General features: G+C 39.6%; 2 protein-coding genes across 2 annotated transcripts in view; one reads left to right on the top strand and one right to left on the bottom strand.

Moving 5' to 3' along the window:
* Positions 1–6,588, top strand: part of TNIP1 (TNFAIP3 interacting protein 1) — a 71,629-nt gene extending 65,041 nt beyond the window's left edge. Inside the window, exons 15-18 of the mRNA XM_015824210.1 lie at positions 649–729; positions 1,511–1,708; positions 4,023–4,113; positions 5,061–6,588. Coding sequence (XP_015679696.1) covers positions 649–729; positions 1,511–1,708; positions 4,023–4,113; positions 5,061–5,104 — 414 coding nt within the window. The 3' untranslated portion in view covers positions 5,105–6,588. The remainder of the gene's footprint in view (positions 1–648; positions 730–1,510; positions 1,709–4,022; positions 4,114–5,060) is intronic.
* Positions 6,589–8,064: 1,476 nt separating this feature from the next.
* Positions 8,065–11,829, bottom strand: part of GPX3 (glutathione peroxidase 3) — a 13,135-nt gene continuing 9,370 nt past the window's right edge. Inside the window, exons 5-6 of the mRNA XM_015824209.2 lie at positions 10,390–10,489; positions 8,065–9,534 (exon numbers count right to left, since the gene is read on the bottom strand). Coding sequence (XP_015679695.1) covers positions 9,334–9,534; positions 10,390–10,489 — 301 coding nt within the window. The 3' untranslated portion in view covers positions 8,065–9,333. The remainder of the gene's footprint in view (positions 9,535–10,389; positions 10,490–11,829) is intronic.

Raw genomic sequence — 11,829 nt, 5'->3', positions numbered from 1 at the left:
CCGTGCCCTCAAGACATGGCTTTTCCAGCAAGCGGGCCTGACCTAGGGAGGATTTTATTTAGGGTGATTTTAAAAATAATTTTAAATAGAGACACAGCTTCTAATATTCGGTTTTTTAATCTGGTTTTACAGGGGTTTGTATTTTTTATGCTTTGTATTTGTACTGTTTTTAATACGCTGTGCACCGCCCTGAGTCCTGTGGGAGAAGGGCGGTATATAAATTAAATTAATAATAATAATAATAATAATAATGGAATTAAAGAAGACAGGTCAGTGAGTAGAGATAAAGGTGTTTAAATACTTAAGTTGTAAAGCAGTTGAATCCATAGGACTTTGTAGTCATTGAATGATTCTTTTTCTCAGTGCCCAGTATAGTTTCATGTGTTCTTATACTGGTTTTGTCTCTTTGGTTACCATCCAACTTTACTTGCTCCCTATGAAAATATTCTCCCTATCTTCCAAAAGCTATAGAATAAAAATAACTCTGTCATTGAGTTAATGATCCACAATGGGCATCCAGAATCTAGTTTGGCTAAACTGTAGATTTGAGTAGAATATGTCTATTGGTCTGCTTGTTCTCAATACTAGAATGTAATGCATATGGAAGTCTATATTCTTTTTTTCCATTTGTGCTCTTTTTCACAACAGCTGCGAATTGTTAAAGAAGACTACCACAAAGAGAAGGAAGAAAAGGATAAGTTTAAGAAACTGCTTAAACAGCACAAGCAGGTATGGAATACTGTACTATGGAAATGCAAATTCCAGTTGGCTTACTATTATGGCTTCCCAATACTGAATATATGGCATAGTTGCTTGATTTTTGGCACTAGAAAGAAGATTGGGAGATTAACTTCAACATGTGGCTCAGATTTAATTTGTTTTTGTACATTTTGATAACTTCCTTATAGCCAATTCATGTTAGGAATGGTCTGTCAGTTCTGCATACTGCATTTTAGTAAAATCATATCTGAAGTCAGTCTAGGCTGATCTAAAGACACCTTCCCTAACTTGTCCACAGAAATGTGAACCTCAGTTTTCAGAATTGTCCAGTTTCTCTGGCCATTGCGAAAATTCTAGGATTTGAAGTCCACACATTTGGAGAGTGTCCTGATTTAAAAAGTTCTTGAATGTTTGTTTTATATACTAAGGTTGTGCGATTTAAATTACAGCCAAGATCAGGTCTAATTTGTTTTTCTTGTCTTGTTTTTGTCCTATGGCATTGTGAGAGAACTCTTCCCCCCCCCCCACCTCTCAATATCTGTCTGTCTATCATCTGTCAATAGAAGGGTGTGCATATTTATACGCTGCCTATTTTATTTTGTTTTCCTTATCCTAGGAATAGATTGCACAAGGGGAAATAATGTTTCTTTAGTTGCTTTTAAAAAGGGATAAAAAGCCACAGGCCAAGCCAAAACAATTAGGTTGATTAGGTTGATAAATCATTAACTTTTATAAACTAGGATTTCCACAAAGGTCCTTCATTTTCAACTTTCTGCTTTCTCTCTTGCAGCATTCGGGTGACAGACTGCATCCCGAACTACAGCCAGGACAAATTACCCCAATCTGCCCCATGTACCAGTTTCAGTGCTCTCCTCCAGTCCAACCACATGCTTATCATGGTTTTGAGGACTGGCAGCAGATCCGCTACCCACCCCCAGCAGTGGCAAATGAGCATCCTCCAATTCAGAACTATCATCGTTTCCCACCTGTGAGTTAACAAAATGTGAAATATCAGAGTAAAGAACTAGAAGCAATAAGAACAGCATGCAATTGCCAGCCATTTTCTTCTATCCAAAAATATAGAATTGGAATTCTCAGGTTCTCTGCCAAAATTTGTGTAGAGGAAACACAAGAATGTAAACTTTCTTATTCAACAACTGATGCTTCCTTCTATTTGCTGCTATTCCTTATGAAGAACTGTGAAGTTTCTAGTAGAAAATATACAGCTGGGAAGCTCCAGTTCAAATTGTTATGAGATTGAAATGCTCTTTTTCTGGTTTAAAATGCCCCATCTTTAAGCATAAAGCAATTGTCTGAGGTACATGCAGCAGTGGCCAAAATTGTGGGAACCTTTTGGGAAAAGTGTATTTTTGAGGTTTGATGGCTAATAACACCACTTTTTGGGGGGGAGTAGTACCATAAAATTATATATCAATGGAAAGATAATTTAATCAAGAATGTAATGCAACATTGTTTGTTCAATTATCTCTACTGTATTCTATGAAATGTTATAGCCAAATAACCAGAAAAAGGAAGCACAACTTGCTTAGGCTGATATCAGGTAGCTTTCCTTCATCTGATTGTAGCCAATGAGCATGAGTGTTTAGAGAGCCAATCAGGTGCCATCTTGTTTTGGCAATGAGCCAATCACATCACAGTAGGATTCAGTTATTGATGTCATGCATTGAAGCTGAGAGAAAGACATTTGTCAGTGTGTTATGTGATCACTGTTAAGTTGGTTGGGTTTTTTTTTTCTTTCATTTAGTGAGCTTGTAAAACATAATAAAATAAAGTAATGGTGCAAAGAGTTGACTGGTTGCCCAGAAAGCGATGTAAAATAGTATTATTAAGTGAACAAGGCTACAGTTGTAAAGAAATTAGAAGAAAAATTGGTGGAAACTTAACCAAAGGTGGCATTTCTACTATACCCTTTTCCCAAAAGGTTTCCACAATTTCGGCCACTACTGTATTTGTCCATTTTTGCTGACTGACAGCGAATTTCACAAAGGTGCTTTTTTCAAGAGGCAACTGGACTTTCTTATTTTTCTTTGAAAATGGTTGGCTTCTCATCCAAGAAGCATCTTCAGCTCTGATTGTATGATGGGGAATGGAAGGATTTATATTCCTTGCAGACAACTGGCCATTTGCATTCTTTTAGAGAGTCATTGAGGCCACTTGTAGGTTTGTCTGTGTCCTCAGGGTCACCTGAATAGTGCAAATGTGTGTGGCTGCAGGATGTTTTCTGCCCAGGGTCTCTTCACTGTTGAACACAGGTGCAGGCTGTTGGGGATGAGTCTGTCTTATTTGCATCTCAAACTGAAGCTCAAATGGTTCCTGTAGTCTGCAATTTTTCTGGAAATCCATCCATACTCCTGCACCATTTGAAGGGTGTTCATCCCAAAGCTCATAGCTAAATGACTATGGAGATTCAACGACTCTCTAAAAGAATGCAAATGATCAGCTGTCTGCAAGGAATATAAATCCTTCCATTCCCCACCATCCAGTCAGAGCTGAAGAAGCTTCTTGGATGAGAAGAGAAACGTCTCCAAAGAAAAAACAAGAAAGTCCAGTTGCCTCCTGAAAAAGCACCTTTGGGACAACCATGACCTGGATGACTCAGAATCTCCATAGACAGCCAATTTCATATGTGAAATGAATGTTTTTCATGCTTGAAATCATGCTCAAAAGGACAGTGGGACGTTGTGCAGTGGGGGGTTGAACTTGAAAAATTCAAATTGAAACGTATTACAGCTAGTTGTCAACTTATGGCCTGGAAGTAGAGTTGTAAGTCATGACAGTCATTAAATGGGTCACCACATGACTGTACCTGATTTTATGACTTTATAACTGGTCATTTTTATAGCAGTCGTTGAGAAAATGTTGTGGTCATAAAGCGAACCCATTTTAAACAATTGGCGCTTCCGCCCCCCCCCCAAAGCACCAGAAAGGAAACACCAGAAACCAGCAAAGTAAACACCAGAAACCAGTAAAATAAACACTAGAAATCAGTAAAGTAAACATCAGAAACCAGCAAAACCCTATGAAAATTATGATCATGACTGTGGGATGCTGAAAACAGCTGTAAACTTGAGCCAGTTGCTAAGCGCCAAAAATGTAATCATATAACCATGGGGAAGGGAAGGGGGTTGGGACTATCAGAACTTCAAAAATGGATCATAAGTAGCTCTGTGAAGTTCTGTTGTAACTTCGAAAGGTTGCTAGTCATTAAGTGAGGACTACCTGTACACACACCTACTCTATAGTATTGTATTGCATTTTTTATTTTTCTTTGTTTCTTATAGCCAGATTATACCTGGTACCCACCATGTGTTATAGCACACAATCAGAACACACAAGGAGGGGATGGAGTGAAACAGTTTCCCAAGGAATCTGGTAAGAGCTTTCTAATTCTTTCAGGACATAACTAGAATATCTTTTTCAGTACTGCTGTTCCTAGCTCTCATTTTTAGGATCAATTTGCTTGTTAATTGATTCACATGGGAAATTTTGGCATGACCATGATTTGTGAATCATTTGGAGAGTCTTCGTGACTCCGTTAAACGAGATCATTATCAATCTGTCTTTCTGATATTTCCTTGATTTGATCTCAGGGTGCTCCTAATGCATTCTAGTTTGGTTGGGTGTTTAAATCTGGAGAGAGGAGAGTCATAGCTTGCAATTCTGAGTATATACTTTTCTGCTCTTCTGCAGTGACAGTGAATTCTTTCATGTTTGCTTTCACATACACACAAAGGCCTTCAAAATTTTCTGAATGTCAATTATTGTATATCAGTCAGGACATTTGAATTCCAAAGCTGGCTTTGGAAATGAGAGTGCTTAATACTGGTGAGGATCCATTTCACCTGGAATGCTGTGCAAGTTAGCAAGTCTTGGCTAGGAGAATTAGGGTCTTGGTAACATAGCTAGTCCTCAACAGGTAGTCCTTGGCCACAGTTGAGCCCAAAATTTCTATTGTTAAGTAGGCATTTGTTAAATGAGTTTTGCCCCATTTTATGACATTTCTTGCCACAGTTGTTAAGTGAATCACTGTTGTTAAGCGAATCTGGTTTCCCCATTGACTTTGCTTGTCAGAAGATTGCAAAAGTGATCACATGACCCCGGGACACTGCGACCGTCATAAATGAAGCAGTTGCCAAGGATCTGAATTTTGATCACGCGATCATGGGGAGGATGCCAAGGCCATAATTGTGAAAAATGGTCATAGGTCACTTTATTCAGTGCCATTGTAACTTTGAACGGTCACTAAATGAATTGTCGTAAGTCGAGGATTACCTGTATAAGATTTGAAAACTATTTTAATACATATGTTTGCTTTTCAGACCCTACAGGTCTCGGGTTACCTAAAGCTCAAAGACCCGTTTAACTTTGTGGTGATATGTGTAAGCTGCAGAAGCAAGACAGCCTTCATGTGTTAATCCAGCTCAACTCCTTTACTTCTGGGATATTGGTCACATTTATTTGTGCATAAAAAAGTTCCACACCACTTGGATGCTTGAGATAATAAGCAGGATTTTCTCTGCTGCATTCAAGGATTCAGCTGCAAGAGAACAACTGTCAAGCCCCAGCAATGAAGACTAGGAATTCTGGATTAACAGGACCTATGTTTAGCTGATTCTCTTACAGTCGGGCAGCTGTATATCTAGGATGTGGCAATTTTGCATTTACTGGTAGAGGAAGCAGGCTTTGGGCAGGACAGCGGTCCTTTACTAGTAATTAATGCCTGTATAAGTTCAGGATTCAGTAGTTGCCCAAGGACAAAGAAATAATGTATAGGAATAAAAATGAAAGATACTTTTCCTACACTGAAATATACACTGAATATATATATATATATTCACATGCACATTAAAACTTGTAGTTGTCAATAAATGTTTTAACCCCAGTGAATGTCAATTTGAGTTGAAAACTGTCTAATACTGTTTTAATTACCCCTCTACCTTACCCTGTAAAATATGGCAGCCTTTTTTGCTCCCTATTAGTTGGAATAATATACCAGTTCATCATCGCATGCATGTTGCTTAGTAGAATTATATCTGTTTATTTAAACTGCTCAGTGGGAAAAAGACTCCAGATTTCACTTTCCTGCTTCTGTTTCATCCCATTCCTAGTTACTATTGAACCTAACTGGTGGACTAGATAGATTTGTTTCCTGATATAACAATTCTGTCCTGATTTCCTTTCGTTGGCAAAAGGATATCTTTGGCCTTCCCACGACAGATATGAAAAAATGTCTCTTTTTTTTTCTCAAACAGATTACTGATCCCTTGGAGCAATGTTATAAAATGCTGAACCAGCCAAGCATTTTTCAAAGTGTGTAGCACTGGAAGTGACCTAAATTGCTTGTTACATGCTCCTGTAAAACAGGGAATGTCTATGCTCATTTGAAAATCGGATTCACGTTCACCAGTAAGGACGTAATTGAGAAATAATTGAGTTTCTTTTTCTTTATCAAATAAAGAAAAGGAAAAATAATTTCAGAATGTTCACAGCGCAAAGAAAAAGGCAGTGTTTGAAGAACCTGCAAAACCTCTTTTTTTAAAAAAACAACAACACCATTTTCACTGAGTTTACTGTCTGTCATAGATCTTTCAATTATTATAGAATAACTTGTAGGAAGATGTGAAAGAAGTGATATAATAAGATGTTTGGTCCGTCTACAGTCTCTAAGTGGAGACCTCTTAACGAAACATTTTGAGAAGTTCTAAGTATAAGCTGCCACTGTATTTATGCAGGCCAATATTTTACTAGCTATATTCTGGTTTCAAAAAAGCTTTTGAAAAATTGTGCAAAATTATCCTAACTATGTTCAGTTTAATAAAATACAAGTTTTCCTGGGCTGCGCCTGGAGTTCTGTATCTGAGTTTTGCTCTCTTACGAAATACGTCTTTGTAATGTGCTTGTTTTTATTGCCTGCCTTTCAGATTCCTACGAAAGGAAACAGAGGTATGTGGTATGTCCCCAAACAGCAATGTTGGTAAAGGCGGAAAAAAGTGTTCACAAAGGGCTGCATCTTTTCTTCTCTTTGAATCTGGATATTATGAGAATAAATCCAGGGGAAAGCATTGCTGCCCTTCCTACCCTTGCAAATTCATGCTTGAAATCATGGAGAGTATATTTAGCATATTATAGTGTGTCTATCACGTATGTGCTTTTGGTGCATGGCATCCTGGCTCCAACATTGTGAGCTATAAACCTAGAAATCTTATGCCAAGGCTTTTCAACCAGTGGTACGGGTACCACCTGTGGTACATTGGCACCTGGCAGGTGGTACGCGACCATCCTAGAAAAGTGGTAGCGGGGGAGGGGAGTGAGCTGAACCGGTGGCAGCACCGCACAAGCCTGAGCAAGAGATGGCTGGAGCTGCAGGGCTGTCAGGGCTCAGCGGAAGCACCAGGATCAGCGCCAGGCTCCAGCTGGAGCTCAGTGCTGATCCTGGTGCTTCTGCTGAGCCCAGAAGAAGTGCCGATCAGCTGGAATGTTGCAGCATCTCCAGGGTCTTGTGATTTACATTCGGATGCTTGGCAACTGAATCATATTTATGACGGTCACAGTGTCCCAGGGTCATGTGAAGTGACCAAAACCTGCTGCAACCACCCAGCAGATGGGGGGAATAAAAACCAAACACCCCCCACCCCACCCCCGCTGCCAATCCTCAACAGAAATTCTCACAATAAAAACCTCAGACAGGAGGAAGAGCGCCACCGGGTGGGCAGGCAGGTGTCTTGCTTGGCTGTGGCTTGGGGGCACTTTTTTCAGTACCATTGTAACTTCGAACAGTCACTAAGCGAACTGTTGTAAGTCGAGGACTACCTGTACTTTATCACTTTTTTCTTTCTTTTTTTTGGGTCATCAAGTTTTTGACACCTTGCTAGGCGACTGGTGGTACTCGGATATTGCCATATCCTAAAAGTGGTACAATGGGTGAAAAGGTTGAAAAGCCCTGCTCTATGCAACCCTGCAAATATGAGTGATAACAGATCTGAGCTATCAGAAAACACACACACACACACACAAAAACCTCTGGAAGGCAGGGAAAAAAATGCAGCTGACAATTACATTTTTGACGTCATTTGGTGGGCATCCAGAGTCCTGCGGCCCATGTATAGCAGTGTTTTTCAGCTTCTGCCACCTATATAGCTTATATATCTGTGTGAAAGTTGGTGCATAACTGTGCATACATGGCCTTTCCAAGAAGCAATGTGATATATCTGATATGTTCAAACTTAAAATCTTGGTTCTTTCATAATACGAAAGCGGTTGCATGATGAAAGTAGTCAAATGGAGTTTTGGTCTGTATTGAAAGAGAGTCTCTCACAACAGAAGTGCATTGAGAATTTGCTGTTTTTATTAGACAGTGTTCTTAGAAGGTGTGGTGGAGGTTAGGCTGGGATCTTGGGACTAAAAGGAAGAAATACATCTCTGCAAAGATTGTAGTGAAGTAGCCGAATGCACTAAAGAACTACTCCACTGCCTTGCAGTCTTAGGCCAGGTCCCACTCGTAAGGAGCTTTCAGACCTAACCGTCATTCGGATGCATTTTCCTTGCCTCGAAATCCTTTGTCCCATCTTTCCTCCACTGTCAGAAAGAGAGTCGGTTTGAGAAATTCCAGTCCATAAATTCTCTAGATGAGGCTCTCTAGTCTACATTTTGAGGAAGGGGAGGTAAACTGTAACTTTATCCAGAGATGCCAAAAGTATTAATTCCATCTACTGTACATTAGAGGGCTCAGCTTATTTTCAGTAGAACTGTGTGTAACCCAAATGGTTAGTAAGGATCCTAGAAAGGGCTCAAAGGGTGCACTATGGATGCAATTTCTGTCTCTTAACAGACAAAGACTTACAAATCTGCAGCCTTTAAGGTGCCATAGGAGACTCTTGGTTATGTGCCTGAGGTCTGATTAATTTTTTTTTTGCTAAAATCAAAATAACATAGCAATTTAAAACAACAAAATTAAGTGGGACACCCTTAATGAACATAGTACTTAATGTTCATCCAATGTTAGAAATGAGTTTAAATTGCTAAAAATAAACTAGATTGACTTTAATACTGTGACCCGCAATGGGCCAATGTATAGCTTGTACTTTAAAAAAGAATTCTTAATTTTGTTGCTTTTAAAATTTGTACAGTATATTCTGCATCAATATGTTAATAGTAAAAGTGAGGAATAGTCTTCACTTTTCTTTAGTACCATAATATACTAGAGATGCAAAACCCAAAGATTATCTTGGTTTTTTTTACTCATGCTCAAGTAACATGTTTAAAGCAGGATCAGAAGTTACTAAAATGGTTTTTCAATACATGCTGGTTCCACCCCATGGAAATTAAAGGTATCGTTGAGTAAACTGAGATCGACATGCTTTTATAAAGTTATGCTTGAAAACATGTTAGTTAAGATTAAGAATTTTGATATGGATCTTTAGCAATATTAGCATGTAAATTGGCACCCTGTAAGGTTAATTCTGTCTTAACCTTATTTTAGCTCTGAATAAAGGAAATTTGGATGTTTGGTGGTTTGACAGAAGAAAATGAATATGTCTGGATATGTCTGCAGCCTGCCTCCCCTCCCTAAATCCATTTTCATTCGTACGGAGTCTATCCGTTTTTCCTCATGTATCTTATAATATCATTCTTTACACTGGAAACATTTGTCCGTTGAAACCACCTCATCACGGGCTTTCCTTGAGGATTCACCAAAAATTTCTCAAAGTTCCACTTAATGTCATGGGTCTTCAAAGGTGACCAGAAGAGTTTTGCAGGGTCACCAAAATTTTCCACAACTGGTGGACAGGAGTTCTACCAGGAAAAAAAAGTTTATATTTTGTTAGTGTTTCTAGAATTAGAATTGTAACTTTTTTTTCATCTTTAATCTAATGGCCGTGGGATGGGTAGCATGGAGAGAGAGAGAAATTTAGGAAACTGGGAACAAAATCTACAAGAAAGCATACTTTATTCCAATGACATTTGAATCTTCTAAGAGGCTTATAGTCAATGTCTATTATGAAGTTACCAATATAGGAGAATAATTGTAGCTCAGGGTTGAAATGAGGAGGCCTTGATGCTCTCTGAGCTTGGTTGTTTTCTTGCAGACATTTCATTACCTAAACTAGGCAACATCATCAGAGATGTTACCTAGTTTGGGTAATGAAACATCTGCAAGAAAACAACCAAGCTCAGAGAGCACCAACGACCACTTATGATGAAGTTATATATTCTATTCCAAGCTGATTTGCTGTAGTGTTGTGGAATGATCCTTAAAATCCAGTTATCCCTCACTTTCTAAGCAATTCTATCTTGGTTTTGGTTTGCATAAATAACATGTTATATTTTGGATTCTACCTTGCTCTGTCATGAATAACATTTTCTGCTGCACCGAGGCTTCCAATTAACACAAGGGAGAAAGGTCATTTTTGCTGATTTTTTGCAGCTCTCCAGTACCACAACACTCAGAAGATTTTCCATCGCTCCAAAGGAAAATTTTCAGAAGAAATAAATAAAAATATTGGGAAAATTCTAACCCCCGCTCCAATGTGCCTGCAGGAACATTGCATAAGTAGGTGAAATTTTAAGATTGAGGCATTAGATGTTTGTCCCTAATATTCTGCAAATCTTATTTCCTGTCATCTGTGAAACAGTGCAACCAATACAAACCTTCAGAAAGGTGTAAATTCTCTGCTCGTTCTCCCCATTTACATCACCTTTTTGAAAGAGTTGGAAATTGGGGACAAAGCCTCCTCCTGGTCTGACATGTCTGGAACAAAAGGAGAACTTTAATAGAACCTTTTGGAGAGAATGCAGCAAGAAGCAGCCTGCTCTGTTCTGAGGGCAATTTCTCCCTTCTGTATTAGACCTGATCATTCAGTGCCTTTGACACCAAGGGCCCCTTGTATCTGGCTGTGCAGCTAATAATAATAATAATAATAACAACAACAACAACAACAATAATAATAATAAAGTTGGAAGGGACCTTGGAAGTCATCTAGTCCAACCCCCTGCTCAGGCAGGAACCCTATACCATTTCAGACAAATGGCTGTCCAGTCTCGTCTTAAAAACTTCCAGTGTTGGAGCATTCACCGCTTCTGGAGGCAGGTTGTTCCATTGGTTAATTGTTCTCACTGTCAGGAAGATTCTCCTTAGTTCTAGGTTGCTTCTCTCCTTGATTAGTTTCCATCCGTTGCTTCTCGTCCTGCCTTCAGGCACCTTGGAGAATAGCTTGACTCCCTCTTCTTTGTGGCAGTCCCTGAGATATTGGAACACTGCTATCATGTCCCCCCTCGTCCTTCTCTCCGTTAAACTAGACATACCCAATTCCAGCAACCGTTCCTTATGTTTTAGCCTCCAGTCCCCTAATCATCTTTGTTACTCTTCTCTGTACTCTTTCTAGAGTCTCAGCATCTTTTTTACATCGTGGTGACCATATGATTTTTTTAAAACCATGGCTTGGAGAAAAGTTCAAAGTGGCTTAGGTAAGACACGTGCAGTGCCCATCCTTTCATGTCACAACAACTCACACTATTGAAATTGTTGGCAAACTGCTGAATGTAAATGGGGTTTTTTTTGGGTAGGGAGGATGTCAAAGAAAAATGGCACGTTTGGCATAATGAGTCTAATCCATGGCAAGGTTGAGGAACTTCCTAAAAATGCAATCTGTGAAAGTATTAGCTCACCATTCTACTAATGTCAGTCTTCAAGCGTCCCCAAAACTACGCTAAATAAATTTGGCCCATGAGTATCAAATTCTTCTCTATTCTTGGACGAAAAGGTTCATTGGTTGCCCAATGTCTCTGGATGGGGAGAAACAGACTCAGGCTCAACCCTTCCAAGACTGAGTGGCTGTGGCTGCCGGCTCCCAGGTATAGTCAGTTGACTCCGTCGCTGACTATAGGGGGCAAAACTTTGGCTCCCTCAGAGAGGGTACGCAATCTGGGTGTCCTCCTGGATCCACGGCTGACACTGGAAGACCAGTTGACGGCTGTGGCCAGGGGGGCGTTTTACCGGGTTCGCCTGGTTCACCAGTTGCGGCCTTTTCTGGACCGGGATGCCTTGCGCACAGTTACCCATGCTCTTGTCACCTCCCGCCTGGACTACTG

Source organism: Protobothrops mucrosquamatus, unplaced genomic scaffold (genome assembly GCF_001527695.2).
Source record: "Protobothrops mucrosquamatus isolate PMUCROS unplaced genomic scaffold, P.Mucros_1.0 scaffold2159, whole genome shotgun sequence".
Classification (NCBI taxonomy): Eukaryota; Metazoa; Chordata; class Lepidosauria; order Squamata; family Viperidae; genus Protobothrops; species Protobothrops mucrosquamatus.
The sequence above is the reverse complement of the archived record's forward strand: the minus strand, read 5'-3'. Positions and strand labels throughout refer to the sequence as shown.